The 15,616-nt window shown below is 38.1% G+C and overlaps 1 protein-coding gene across 3 annotated transcripts in view; it reads right to left on the reverse strand.

The window, feature by feature from the left end:
- Window positions 1-15,616, reverse strand: part of CKAP5 (cytoskeleton associated protein 5) — a 97,691-nt gene that overhangs the window by 48,505 nt on the left and 33,570 nt on the right. For all 3 annotated transcript variants that reach the window (XM_012001398.1, XM_012001397.1, XM_012001396.1), the window contains exons 8-15: window positions 15,250-15,363; window positions 8,489-8,593; window positions 5,368-5,457; window positions 5,090-5,254; window positions 4,067-4,195; window positions 2,857-3,039; window positions 684-797; window positions 293-403 (exon numbers count right to left, since the gene is read on the reverse strand). In XM_012001398.1, coding sequence (XP_011856788.1) covers window positions 293-403; window positions 684-797; window positions 2,857-3,039; window positions 4,067-4,195; window positions 5,090-5,254; window positions 5,368-5,457; window positions 8,489-8,593; window positions 15,250-15,363 — 1,011 coding nt within the window. The remainder of the gene's footprint in view (window positions 1-292; window positions 404-683; window positions 798-2,856; window positions 3,040-4,066; window positions 4,196-5,089; window positions 5,255-5,367; window positions 5,458-8,488; window positions 8,594-15,249; window positions 15,364-15,616) is intronic.

Below are 15,616 nucleotides of genomic sequence, written 5' to 3' on the forward strand. Positions count from 1 at the left end.
AAAAAAAAAAAAAAAAAAAAAAAAAATTAATCTAAGCCTTATAATTCAGAATAAGAATATAATTTTCTTAAGTATTAAGTCATGAGCTTATAGAGGCCATAGAATACTGATGTTTAAAGATAGCAAACACTACACAGCTACAAGAAATAAAAAGTCCCACCTCATCTTTAATGCCATGAAATGTGTTCGCTGGTTATAAAACACAGCAATTAGGACAAATTCTTTATTATCAATTTCACTGCTTCCATATAATCTGATTTTCTTTCATACTCAATTCATCCCTATGCACTACCTTCTGGAACTCTTCCATACAAGCCAGCCTTTCTTTCCAGTTACTGCTGTCAAGAAGCTGTATACAGGTAGGGGGAAGAACAGCTGAAGCTTTTTCTTCACATACTTCTATCTGTAAGATACAAAAACATATTAGAATTAGGAATTGCTTAAGGGAACACATGACAAAAATGTAAACATACTCTAGTCAAAACTAAAAGAATATTCCCATGGTATGCTATAGTTTCTGAGGCTTCTATTATACTTTGATAAAGGAGACTGTCCAAGGCAGTTTCAATAAGCTAAAAGATATCAGTTAACTGTATGTTGTAGAACCCACCAACAACTCCAGTCTTCTCATAGGTCTCACTTTGCAGGGTTCATGGGTTTCAGGCTCAGTGTGTAATACTGACCGAGAGCTCAGGCTCCACTATTTCTTTAGTCTCCAGTCCTTTCTTGTTCTTGGTTCCAGTATTCCCTGTGCCTCCCGGTGCAGCTGGTTTCCCCTTCTTCGGTGGCCCACCAGCCTAAAACAATTTAAAAAATAAAAATTAAACCACTTAAGGATTTAAAATGGTGGAGTTATTTTTTATTTTTTTGAGACAGTGTCTCATTTTGTTGTCGAGCTTGGAACGCAGTTGCACAAGCTCGGCTCACTACAGGCTCCACCTCCTGGGCTCAAGGGATCTTCCTTCCCACCTCAGCCTACTGTGTAGCTGGGACCACAGGCGTGTGCTACCAGGCCTGGCTAATTAAAAAAAATTTTTTTGTACAGACAGAAAACATGGTTTTGCCATGTTGCCCAGGCTGGTCCCAAATTCCTGGCCTCAAGTGATCCTCCTGTCTTGGCCTCCCAAAGTGCTGGGATTACAAGCATGAATCACTGTACCCGGCCTAAAACAGTGGTCTTAAAACTTTTATTGAGTCACATACTCCCTCAAAAATTTGATTAAAATGAGGGATTACCCTAAAATAAACATTTTTTGTACCTACAAAATTTAGCACAGTTTCAAAGTCAGACAGAACCCCTGAAGACCACCCATGGGGTAATCTGTAGACCCCATATTGAAAACTTGAATTTAGAATTAATGAGATAAACGAAACAAAAGAGATGGCCTGAAATTATACTACATTTACAAATTAATTTGAGAATGACATCCCTATACCTTTTTTTTTTTTTTTTTACATTTATTTGGGGTTTGTTTGTTTTCTGAGACAGGGTCTTGCTCTGTCATCCAGGCTGGAGTGCAGTGGCCCGATCACGGCTCACTGTAGCCTTGACCTCCTGGGCTTAAGTGAGCCTCCCATCTCAGCTTCCCAAGTAGCTGAGCGCAGTAGTTCACACCTGTAATCCCAGCACTCTGGGAGGCTAAGGATCCCTTGAGCCCAGGAGTTTAAGACCAGCCTGGGCAGTATGGCAAAACCCCATCTTTACAAAAAATACAAAAAATATTCATTCCACTCCAGTTTTCAGAAGTCCCAAGATACAAAAGCAGAATATGTACGGGGGGAAAAAGTCACAAGAAAATAGTATATCACAATGTACACAGCAAATGATAACTACATTATGGCAACACACATCACCATTCACATTGTTCCTTCTACCTATTTTGGATATTTGTTATGAAATGCCGCAAACCTAAAAAGAAAAGATAAAATAACAGAGGACCAAATTAGTCTTCAGCATCCAGAGCTGTTCTGAAACTGTTATCTTGAATATATTCCAATATTTTAAGTTGTAGTTAGCAAAACTAAGGATGCCAGTTTTTAACTAAATGGAAGCCTGTAATACTTACCATGTCATATCAACAGTATGGTTTTGTTGGTTCATAGTAATAACCCCATAAAGGGATTTATATTCTAACCCTAAATATAGAAAATTCTGTACTCTTTGATTAACTATGATACCTCTTCTGGATTTTTCTCTGTAATAGCATTCTCTATATGGAGAGATACTTCAAATAACAAATCTCCTACTATTCTTTTTGTTGTTGTTAACAGACATCAATTTTTACTTATTAATTGACAGATTTATTGAGGCTGGGCATGGTGGCTCATGCCTGTAATTTCAGCACTTTGGGAGTCTGAGGCAGGCAGATAATTTGAGGTCGGGAGTTTGAGACCAGGTTGGACAACATGGTGAAACCTTGTCTCTACTAAAAATACAAAAATTAGCCAGGCATGGTGGCAGGTGCCTGTAATGCCAGCTACTTGGGAGGCTGAGGCAGGAGGATTCCTTGAACCTGGGAGGCAGAGGTTGCAGTGAGCCGAGATTGTATCACTGCACTCCAGTCTGGGCAACAGAGCAAGACTCCATCTCAAAAAAAAAAAAAGTTAAGATAGTAAATTTTATGTTAAATTGACAAAACACACTTCTGTGCCTTTGTTACCATTTTTATCTCTATTAAAGCTTCAAATAGCTGAATTTATTGCTGGAATATCCTATCTTCATTAACAGATTTTCTGCTGTATTTTCAATGTGGCAAATGAATTCATTTATCAAACAAAATAATTTTAGAGGAACAACCATGAACCTGAGACTCACACCCTTCCTTACTAAATTCTATTTTCAAATAATCTATTAACCTTAGCAGCAGGTGCCTTTTTTAGAGGTCCTGGTTTGGGTGCAGAAATGTCCTTTGTGTCCTTATCTCCTGCAGCCCCTGAAGCAGCAGTCCTTCCAGGCAGAGGTTTGAATTCCTTCTTATCAGCAGCTAGTCCGGCTTTCTTACCATGTATCAATTCTACCTTTTCTGAACATTCTTTGATCTGGAGAATGAAAATGAGATGAACATCATTAAGCCCAACTTTGAAACACAACCACTATGTTATTACATTTCTAAACCACAACTACACGTAAGAATTCAGAGAAATGGCTGGGCAAGGTGGCTCAAGCCTATAATCCCAGCACTTTGGGAGGCCGAGATGGGTGGATCACTTGAGGTCAGAGGTCCGAGACCAGCCTGGCCAACATGGTGAAACCCTGTCTCTACCAAAAACACAAAAAAATTAGCCGGGCATGGTGGCAGATGCCTATAATCCCAGCTACTTGGGGGGCTGAGGCACAAGAATCGTTTGAACTCAGGAGGCAGAGGTTGCAGTGAGCTGAGATTGTGCCATTTGCACTCCATCCTGGGCGACAGAGTGAGACTCATTGCCAGAAAAAAAAAATTCAGAGAAAAAATTTCCCTTTCAACAAATATAAATTATCCACACTTTTCTGGCAGTAGGTAGGCATATGTAAGATATTAATCTGACATTTTATTTCTTTACAAATTAGAATTGTAATAAACTTAAAATGACCACATTGTTTATGGAAGACATTCACATATAGGAAGGTAACTTTCTGGACTTTAAAAATAAATTTATTTCACAGAACTGTTTTCATCTTCTCTACAGACTGGTCACTCAGCTTTTTTTGGTTACAATTTGAAAGATATTTCTACTATTATCATCATCATGGCCTTGAATGAAACTTAAATTCTCAAAAGCTATGTTTTCAAACTCTAGGTGTGAACTACCAGTGGAGGATGAAATAAATTTCCTGAGGTGATATCAACATTTTTTTTCTTAGTAAAACAACAGACAAAATTGAAGACAAAAAGTACCAGAGAGCATCCTCCAAAACTTGTTTCAAGTATGCATTTCTTTCCTACTGTAAAGGGCAATTTAAAAAAAAAAATCAAGAAATCCCAATCAAAAGAATACCAGTGCTCTCCAATTGTCAAGGGACAAAGCCATGATGCAAAGAGACAGGACTGTCGTCCAAATTCAGTCCAATCCATTACTAACCTACCTTATCAAGCTTGAGTTTGTCCACATCAGCTAAGAATGGGTTTACTGCTTTCTCGCCAACCACTTTCAAAGCAGTACCCAATGCTTCAAATGCAGCATCTCTGACTTCAGGAGCAGAATCATTGATGTGCTATATAGTCCAGAAGTAAGCAAAATATTAATGCAAGGTATTTTAGGCATTACTCATTTTAATTCAGACTGATGGTTGCTGGATAAAGAATTTGCTTTTTACAATTTTCTGAAGCTAAGTGTAGCTTTCCTTGTGCCAACTGACAGTTCCTCTTTCAAAAATTCTTTCTGGGCCAGGCACGGTGGCTCATGCCTGTAATCCCAGCACTTTGGGAGGCCAAGACAGGTGGATTATCTGAGGTCAGGAGTTTGAGACCAGCCTGGCCAACATGGTGAAACCCCATCTGTACTAAAATACAAAAACTAGCCAGGCATGGTGGCATGCACCTATAATCCCAACTACTCAGGAGGCTGAGGCAGGAGAATTGCTTGAGCCTGGGAGGCGGAGGTTGCAGTGAGCCAAGATTGTGTCACTGCACTCCAGCCTGGGCAACAGAGCTAAACTCCATCTCAAACAAAAAAAACAAAAACAAAAACAAACAAAAAAATTCTTTCTGGGTTAAGGAAACCCTTGGTAATCCATTTAGCAAAATTAAGTGCTTCCTTTTCCTCTTACCCTTTACCTAAAATGACTCATTCCCAGATGATCTTCAAATACTCCACATTTGATGCCTATGCTTGGCCAGATCCAGCTGAACACCAGTATATGGGCCAAGTAAGAAACAAAATATTTAACAGTTAATGGAATCATAACACTAACTTGTGCTTTCTTTCAAGAAGAGGAACACAGTTAGGAGAATTTGGATGCAGTTTCCAAGCTGCAAAGAGTCTGCTCCTCAAAAGATTATGACCTCTATAGTCTGAAAGTCAAGTAGTCACTGTACATAATTAGCAGGAAAAAAATCCTGCCTAGGTATAATTTCAATATTCCCCCAATTTCAAGGAGAGTCTGTACCTTAAGTAGTGCAGCACAAAAGGGCTTTAGCAAGCTCTTTGGCAGGGTAGAAGCAGTGCAGTGGCGGAAACTTCTTGCAATAAAAAGAGATGTCTGCTGCTTGATGGTTGGATTTTTATTATCCATTACTGCTAAAACATCCTCACTGATGTTCTGTAGTGTGGTCTTTAGAAAGAAAATGTGCTTAATGAACTTTTTTCAATTGTAAAGAACAATCAAAATATTATATTGACAAACTTTACTTCAGATAAAACCACAAACTCATGCTGTCAACTTACAGTAAGGAAGATTGCATCAATTGCCTCCTGCAAGGCTTGTACCACTTGAGGTTTCTTCTCTTTGAATTTCTCCAAGATGGTTGGCACAACCTGTAAAAGTGAATGGCTAGAACATTATTCGGCAACAAAGAGGAATGATATATTTATGTACACCAGAACATGGCTGAACCTTAAAAATAGTATGCTAAGTTTAAAAAAAGCCAGTCATAGGCTGGGCACACTGACTCATGCCTGTAATCCCAGCACTTTGGGAGGCTGAGGCAGGTGGGTTGCTTGAGGCCAGGAGTTCAAGACCAGCCTAAGCAACAGAGTGAGATCTTGTCTCTACTAAAACAAACAAAAAAATTAGCCAGGTGTGGTGGTATGTGCCTGTGATCCTAGCTACTTGGGAGGCTGAGGTGGGAGGATCACTTGAACCCAGGAGGTCAAAACTGCAGTGAGCTGTGACTGTACCACTGTATTGTAGCCTGGGCAACACAGCAAAACTCTTGTCTTCCAAAAAAAAAAAAAAGCAGTCGCAAAGACCATGCTTTGTATGATGACTCCATTTACGTGAAATGTTAAAACCACAGAGACAAAAAAGTAGATTAGTGGTTGCTAGGGTCAAGGGCAGGGAGCAGCACGGGGAGTGACTGTTAATGGGCAAGGGGTTTCTTTCTGAGGTGATGAAAATGTTCTGGAATTAGATAGTGCTGATAGTTACATAACATTGTGAATATTCTAAAATCATTTTAAGAGGGTAAATTTTATGGTACGTAAGTTTTATCTCAATAAAACTTACTTTCTAAAAAACCACCTTGTCTCCACCAAAACAAACCAATAAAGCAAACATTTAAGTGGAATAAAAAGTCATTTCCTTTCTTGAAGGACATAGAATCTTATGCTGCAATAATGAAGAATTCTCATTCTCTCCCACTATGGCAGTGCTTCTCAATCTATCTGCTGCCTCTGCACCACAGGGTCTCGCCCTGTCACCCAGGTGGGAGTGCAGTGGGATGAACATGGCACACTGCAGCCTTGGCCCGCTGGGCTCAAGTAATCCTCTCATCTCAGCCTCCCGAGTAGGTAGGTCTCAGGTATATGTCACCACATCTGATAATTTTTTTTTTTTAAATTATTAACTTCTTGACCACTTCCCTGTAAATATAATTTTTTATTTTATTTTTTGTCGAGATGGGGGTTTCTCCATGTTGCCCAGGCTGGAGAAGGAAAGTTCTAAGGTCCAAAGGACACAGTAAAGCTCAATGGCATCCAAAAAAAGGAAAAAATTGTTTTCAAGATTTCACAGAAGTGGTTATAGACTACTTGGTATAGTTCAAGGACTATGGTTCCCATGGAAAAATATGAGACTTTTTAATACTAGTTATAAACTTGAACATCAAGATATTTTAATGCCTATAAAGCTAACGTTCACTTTTATAAATATTGCCAAAAAGACAGTTTGTAAACATTTAAAGAAAATAAAGCCAAGTCACTAACATGCTTGATACTAACACCATATATATTACAGTATTAAGGCAGGGGAGACCCCAAACTCTAGAGCAATGGAGACATTCTTTAACCAGGACAACAAAGTTAAACAAAGCCAGAATCAGAACTCAAACTGGAAAGCCAGGCAATTATCCAATCATAATTTGGTAAATTAAAATGAATTTTAGGCCGGGTGTGGTGGCTCAAGTCTGTAATCCCAGCACTTTGGAAGGCTGAGGCAGGCAGATGGCTTGAGCCTAGGATTTCGAGACCAGCCTGGGCAAGATGGCGAAACCCCATCTTTACCAAAAATACAAAAAGTAGTCAAGCGTGGTGAGGTGTGCCTAAAGTCCCAGCTACTCGGGAGACTGAGGTGGGAAGATCACCTGAGCCTAAGAAGTTAAGGCTGCAGTGAACTGAGATGGTGCCACTGTACTCCAGCCTGGGTGACAAAGTGACACCCTGTCTCAAAAAAACAAAAAAAAAATTAAAATTATTCTCTGAACTGATATTTAAGTGGTTTAGGAAAAAATTGTTATCTTGAAAAATTATTCCCAATACAAAAGTGTGAAATATCCTACTAAGTAACACAAAATTGACGGAAATAGCGTATACACATAGATATTATATAATACTGATTGCTACAAAAATAGATTTTAATTTTATTTCAATTTATGATGTACATGTCTAAGGGTTTTATAGACCCTTATTTTTATTTCCCTAGTAATAAGCCAGTCATGATTTATTTTTATTTGGTAGTGTCTTCTTTTTCTTCAGTTAAGTTCTCTGAGATTATTTTTAATGCTATGAGTAAGCAAGCTCCAAATACCATAGCTCATGTGAGGATTAGCTTCACAATATAAAATGGACACACGACTAGGGACTATTAGGAAACTCCTAAGTCAATCTAGGGAATCAAATGATGAAGTGGCTAGCAAGCTAAACTCTAAAGATCAATAAGGTCAATTTTTAGGATGCTGAGCCATTCTTAGTAATTCAGACCAGATTTAGAGGCCAAAGGACAGAAGCCACAGTTAAAGAAAACATCTTAATTAATTAAAATTATTACCAAATTTGATTGGAAACAAACTTATACAAATAGTATAGGCAACAAATGTCTCCAGTCAGATTTTCTTTGAATAAGTAAAATGGAGATAACCTATATAAAATATATAACATTGTAACCTATATAAAAGTCTCAAATACATAAGTAAATTATATATTAAAATAGGAAAACACTATAAAATATATTTTATATATTAACCTCACAGTTTTACATTTATAGTTTTTTATTGCCTTTCCTACTCATTTTCATTCTGGTCCTGGTCGTTACAAGTTTTGTTTCATCTTGTTATAATGTGTATAATGTTGTAAGAACAAAGTAAGATACTAGTAAGTAAGTAAATAAATCAACTCAACTAAGTACTTTAGGCCTAGTCCCTGACTTTCTACACAAGGCCTATAAATTTTGTTATAACTGACATCTACTGAAATTTATAAGATATGCTGAATATTAACAAAATAGAGAGAAATTTACTTGTACAATATATACACATCTATGCCAAGGAGTTGTTTTAAAGCAAACCGCAAACTAGAACTACCATTTTTGATAAATTTTGTTGATCTGTATCTAAAAAGGAGTGTTACTTACATGTCCTGCATATTGTCCAAATTTCTTCCTTAGCCCAACAGCCAGGCCAGTAAGACATTTTGCTGCCAAAGCCACCAACATGACATTGGTATCCTTTCCAACAACCTACAAGTGGGGGGAGGCGCGTGGAAAGGAAAACAAAATAGTCACAGCCATGTAGAAGAGTATTGAAATTTTATTCTCAAAAGAACTCTGAGGCCAGGTGCAGTGGCTCACGCCTGTAATCTCAGCACTTTGGGAGGCAGAGGTGGGTGGATCACCTGAGGTCAGGAGTTCGAGATGAGCCTGACCAACATAGTGAGACCCTGTCTCTAATAAAAATACAAAATTTAGCCAGGCATGATGGCAGGCACCTGTAATCCCAGCTATTTGGGAGCCCAAGGCAGGAGAATCACTTGAACGCAGGAGGTGGAGGTTGCAGTGAGCCAAGATTGCACCATTGCACTCCAGTCTGTGCAACAAAGCGAGACTCCATCTCGGAAAAAAAAAAAAAAAAAAAAAAAAAAAAGAACTCTGAAAGCTCTTATGCTAATATATGACCAATTCTATTTACTACAAGATAGGAGAAATTCTTCTTTCATTGTATTGAATTTGGGAGCTTCCCTTCATTATGTTTAGTCTTCTATCTTGAAGTTCTACTAATAAAACATAGATAAAACCACAACATCAAATTTCTCACTATCCAGTAGTGGCAGTCTGGGCTGCCAGCACTGTTCAACTGTGCAGGAAATGACCCTGATAATGGCAGAGAGACTAGAGGTCTGCTGACTTTGCTTTGGGACAAGGAAAATGAAAAGACAACGTATCTCTGAAAGACACGACTGGGCAACAGCTCTAGCATTCATTACCAAGAAGCGCCAGTAGAAACTGCTGCAGGTACCTTCAGGAAGTCCATGGGGACTCTAAATTGTTAATGCTATTGCAACCATTCTTCTGAGGAAGCTTCTGGCCTTGAGGCTGCCACTTCAGTCATCTAATGATGGTTAAGCTTTGATTCAGAGCCTCAGTTGATTCTCCTCTAGCACTACTTATACTACTGCCCTCCTATGCCACTCCCCACAAAGCCCAGCACTTATCTAAACTCATGGGTAGTAGCTGCATTTGTGTCAATTTAGCAAGACAGTGATTATGACTGGGTTCCTTCCTGATAAGATTTTGCTGTGGTACACTGCCCAATCAGTTGGTGTTAAAAGGCTGCTTTATGATACAATAATAGAGGCACGGTGGCATATTCCTGTAGTCCCAGCTACTTGGGAGGCTGAGGCAAAAGGATCACTCACTTGAACGTGGCAGGCAGAGGTTGCAGTGAGCCAAGACTGCACCACTGCACTCCAGCCTGGACACCAGAGCAAGACTCTCTCTCTCTCACACACACACACATGCATGCACACACACACACACACACACAAACACAGCTGCTTTATTTATAAATGCCTCCAAGCTCTTCTTTTTTCATTCTTTTCCTAGTAGGAGTAATGCCTCCCAACTACTTTGAATTTTATCTAGTCCCTACAATCTGGTGTTCCATAAGCAGAATGCTTTATTCTAGATTCTCTGCATTAAACAACTCCTAACATGCAACATGCAAGAAGTTCTACTTGGCACTTATATGCACTCCTTAAGTGCTGAGGAATAAGGATGAATAAACATTTATTAAAAAAACAAATTAGGCACCAACATTTTGTAGGCACTTTATAATCCTTTTTAAATTTAATTTTCACCCAAACCCTATGAGGTAAGTACTATTACTATTTCAACTTTGCAGATTCACAGCCAGGCGTGATGGTTCACGCTTATAATCTCAGGACCTTAAGAGGTTGACGTGGGAGGATCGCTTGAGTCCAGGAGTTCAAGACCAGCCTGGGCAACATGGCGAAACCCTGCCTCTACCAAAAATAGAAAAATTAGCCAGGCATGGTGGCACGCGCCTGTAGTCCCAGGTACTCAGGAGGTTGAGGTAGGGGAATCGCTTGAACCTGGGAGGCGGAGGGTGCAGTAAGCCAAGATCGTGCCACTGCACTCTAGCCTGGGTGACAGAGCGAGACACTGTCTCAAAAACAAAAAACAACAAAAAATGTGCAGATTTCAAAAAGAAATTTTTTTTTGAGACAGAGTCTGGCTCGATCTCAGCTCACTGCAACCTCCCCCTCCCAAGTTCAAGTGATCCTCCCATCTCAGCCTCCTGAGTAGCTGGGACTAAAGGCAAGTGCTACCACACCTGCTAATGTTTCCATTTTTTGTAGAAACAGAGTTTCTTCATGTTGCCCAGGCTAGTCTTAAACTACTGGGCTCAAGGGATCAGCCCGCCTCGGCCTCCTAAAGTGTTGGGATTATAGGTGTGAGCTACTGTACCCAAACCAGATTCTAAAAATTAAATAGAGATTAATGTGCTTACAGTCAGGTAGTAAGCAAATGGTAATGCTGTGTGATTCAAACCCAGGTCAATTCTGATTCCAAAGCTTTTGCTCCTTTTATTAAGTAAAGCATGTTCTTCCTCTAAACTTGTGTTAAGTCTACTTTCCTTACGAGAGGATGAGATCAGGGTCGTAATAAACATTTTGTTAAATTTCTAATTACTGTAAGTCTATGGAGAAAAAATTTTCCATTCATTCTGTATTGAAATCACTATTGGTATTTATAAATGTTTTGATCATTTTTCCTTACCAAAATATCTCTCAGATATGATTCAGATGCTAGACTTTATATTTAGCATCTAAATATATATTCTAGGAATGGACACCAAAAACATGTAAGACCCCGTTCCAATAAATTCTAGTTCAATGAATCCAGGACGAAATTTGGACATCAGTATTTTTATATGGCTCAAAGGGTGATTTTGTCATACGGGCTCAGTTAAAGAACTATCATTCTATCCCTTTATTAGGAGAATACCTCTCCCTATCCATTGTTGGAACAGTAACCAGTGGGAGCTAAGCTCTAGATACTCATGATCTTAATGTATAGTATTGAAGAAGATACCGTGAATCTGTTAAATTTCAAGATTGCGAAGGCTCAAATAAACTTATAAGCGAGCAATGGACCAGATACCCTAATACAATATCTGCCTGTCACACTCATTGACACTTATCCCATAAACAAATTATTCTCAACTGGAAAATGAGAGTAGGGAAGATGGAGAAGTGTTTATTTTTAAGACAAGTAACATATGTGGGGAGACTCCATTTCAGAGGTAAGAATCTTTTCAGTAATTTCTGTTCTAGACCAGGGAATGGAAGCTTTAGCTCATAATCTCAATATAATCTAAACAATAGGAAATTTTGTACACAGTTATAAGTACTGTCACTTTTTTCATAAATTGAGGCCTACAATATTAAAACACAAAGTGCTTTAAAGTAATTATCAATTGGTATTTATCTTTAACTAGAAATGAAAGCCATTAGTTAATAATAAACAAAAACACACTGTTGACAGAGGGAAGGAAGCAAATTAATGCAACCTATTATGAATTACTGTGTTTAGAAAACTATGACGAATACAAGCAATAATTAAGAGAGGAAAGTAGAAAGAACAAGTGAAAAAAAGATTAATACCACATAGAAGTCTAAAGATTATATAAGAAAGCACTTTGAAAATCCAAATCTTAATGTAAAGATAAATAAATTATACATATATTAAAAAAACCAAATGCCCATAGGCATAGGCAAGTGACAAAATCAAAGAAGCGATGAGGTGGGAGGGAGGCATCTTATAAATAAAAGAACTATAGGCTGGGCGCAGTGGCTCATGCCTGTAATCCCAGCACTTTGGGAGGCTGAGGCAGGCAGATCACTTGAGGACAGGAGTTCAAGACCAACCTGGGCAACATGACGAAACCCTGTCTCTACTAAAAATACAAAAAAAAAAAATAGCTGGGCATGGTGGCACGCGCCTGTAATCCCAGCTACTCGGCCGGCTGAAGCAGGAGAATCACTTGAACTCGGGAGGTGGAGGATGCAGTGAGCTGAGATCATGCCACTGCACTCCAGCCTGGGTGACAGAGCGCAACCTTGTCTCAAAAATAAATAAATTAATTAAAAATAATAGAAAAAAACAAAAACTATAATCTGTGAGAACAGGAAAGTCCACAGAATATGCTAAATCAGGTGACAACTCAAAACAGTTTAAAAATAATTTCAGGAATACCATAAGAAATTTTAAAGTGCATGTCTTTTTACTACTTTCATTAAAGGAAAAAAACTGAGAAATTAATGGGATTACTTGATTTATACAATACAAAGAGATAATTATGGAGGGAAAAAGGATTGGTCTGTAATCTATTCTTCAATCTCATCCTCTTTTTTCCATTTCACCATTTCCCCACTTTTGTTATGTTTCTAGGAAGTCAACATAATACAAAGTTTGTGTGTACATATAACTAAAATCAAACAGAAAAAATAAAATGTCGGCTGGGCACCGTGGCTCATGCCTGTAATTCTAGCACTTTGGGAGGCCAAGGAGGGTAGATCACCTGAGGTCAGGAGTTCGAGACCAGCCTGGCCAATACGGTGAAACCCTGTCTCTACTAAAAACACAAAAATTAGCTGGGCGTGGTGGCAAGTGCCTACAAATCCCAGCTATTTGGGGGGCTAAGGCAGAAGAATCACTTGAACATGGTAGACAGAGGTTACAGTCAGATGATATCGTGCCTGGGCAACAATAGTGAAACTTCATTTCAAAAAAAAAAAAGTCTCTGTCACTACTTAATGCAAAAAGAAAAGAAAATGTCTTGTTTCAGGTTAATTTTTATAACTGAAGTTAACTTTCCATTGTTTTAAATATTTTAGCCACAAAATTCACTTTCTTTTTACTTGTTTGTGGTCTTTAATTCCCTCCGCCCCACCATGTGAAAAGGGAAAGAAATTTCTACTGCTACCCTGGATCTCTCAGAAATCTATTGTCTACTCAAATATAAAATCCATGATGCTTTCTTTATATAGAACAGCAAGAGATTATATTTACATTCACAATGCCAGTGAAAACCACAGAATTGTCTTTGTGTGAGAAGCTAATATCCTTAGAAAATGCATGTAGAAAACACATAATGATAAGGAAAAAGAAAAGGTTTTGTTTGACACATTGAGAATTCAGCACCAGAGCAGTAAGATTTCTAATAATAATCATATGCTGGAAGAACTGACAGAGAATCTGTAGCTCTCTTCATACGCCACTGGAATATGACTCTCCCTGTCTCAGTGTCCTCTACTATTCCCCTTCCCATTCTTTTCTCTCAGGTTCCAGGTTGGTAAAACTCTTTTTCCCCTAGGGCAATTCTCTTTTAATTTATTTTACACAACTGTGGCTCTTCAACATGGAAAACTGATGACTGAACAAAGATTTCACAAATCGTATCTCTGCCTCCAAATTCCACAGGAGGAAAGCCTAGGAAGGTTAACTACTAGAATATAGTTGATCCTCATCATTCACGAATCCATATTTGCAAATTCAACTACTTGCTAAACTTACTTATAATCCCCGAATCAACATTCATGGTACTTTCCTGGTCATTCACAGACAAGTTCAGAGCTGTGAACATTTTGTGTTGTCTATTGTGCACACTCCCAGCTGAGGTAGACAAGATAACACTCTGCCTTCTTGCTTCAGTTCTTACACTATAAACAAGTGTCTTTTTCATGGTTTATTCGGTGCCATGTTTTTGCATTTTTGTGTTTTTTGTTGGTGCTTTTGTTGTTTAAAATGGTCCCTAAGTGTAGTGCTGAAATGCTGTCTAGTATTCCTAAGTGCAAACAGGCTGTGATGTACCTTAGGGAGAAAATACACGTGATAGGAAAAGCTTCGGTCAGGCAAGAGTTATAGTGTTGTTGACCAAGAGTTCAATGTTAATGAATCAACAATATATATTAAATATGGTATCTCCAAACAGAATAAAACAAAGTTATGTATTGATTGATGGAAATGTTGTGACTAAAGGGTTGCAGGATCCTAACGCTTTATTTCTCTCAGAGGCAATGATTCAATATTCACTAATTTAGTGTTCTCAGTGGCTTTACAGAATATAACTACTACGAGTAATGAGAATCACTATACTTAGATGTGCGTATAATTAAAAACCAACTTCCTCCCATCACCATTATAATCCTCTGTAATTTCAGACTGAGGAAGCAAACAAAATTTTCATTCTTGCTGTATTCAAGATGTTTTCAGAGTTTGTTCTTAAGCACTATAATCATATCCACAGTGTCTGATCTATACTTACAGGTTTCATAAAAAGTTACTACATACAAAATGTCCACCAGCAGCATTCAACTTGCTTGGACCTAAGCAATACCAAAAGAGTATTTTCTAAAAATGTTTATCTCTTACTTAGTACTTGCCTGTTTCAAAATTGACCACATATTCCTATAGTCTTTATTTTACATACTGATACAATGTAGTGTGTTATCATTTGCTATTATCATGTTTAATATTTGTCCAATTAAATACAGCTAACTTAAATAGCTCATCCTGTAGAATTATAAAACTGGAATATGTAGTTCTAGATCAGCAACTCTCTTTTCCTAGAGAGTTACAGAAGCTATCAAATAGCATACCTAAAGTCAAAGTGACAAAAAACGAAGACTAAAAATGAAACTAACTCACAACAGTAATTTAAAACAATCCTTTAAAAATGTATGTCTATAATTCAAATACTATCGGTAATGTTCCTTAAGTGGCAATGTATATGTAATTAAAAAGATGACTGATAAGAAATTCAAAGGCCTGATTGTTGTTACAATACCAGTACTGAAAGTCCTCATATTTACCTTCTTTAATGCTTTTACTAAATCTGCATAATCGCCAGCTTCCAGTTTGGGGTTTTTTACTAGTACTTCTACAGCCTCTAGGGCCTCTTTTCTCTCTTGCCATTTTTTTGCCTCCTGCAAGATACAATATGAGTCATTTGTAACAGAAAATAAGAGAGCAGAATAAAAGTCTATTTTTTACATTCTGCTAATTCAAAGATACATAATTTTTTTTTTTAATTATAAAACTGGCCAGGCACGGTGGCTCATGTCTGTAATCCCAGCACTTTGGGAGGCCGGGGTGGGCAGATCACGAGGTCAGGAGATCGAGACCATCCTGGCTAACACGGTGAAACCCTGTCTCTACTAAAAATACAAAAAATTAGCC

The sequence above is a fragment of the Mandrillus leucophaeus genome, unplaced genomic scaffold (genome assembly GCF_000951045.1).
Source record: "Mandrillus leucophaeus isolate KB7577 unplaced genomic scaffold, Mleu.le_1.0 Scaffold66, whole genome shotgun sequence".
NCBI classification, from domain to species: Eukaryota; Metazoa; Chordata; class Mammalia; order Primates; family Cercopithecidae; genus Mandrillus; species Mandrillus leucophaeus.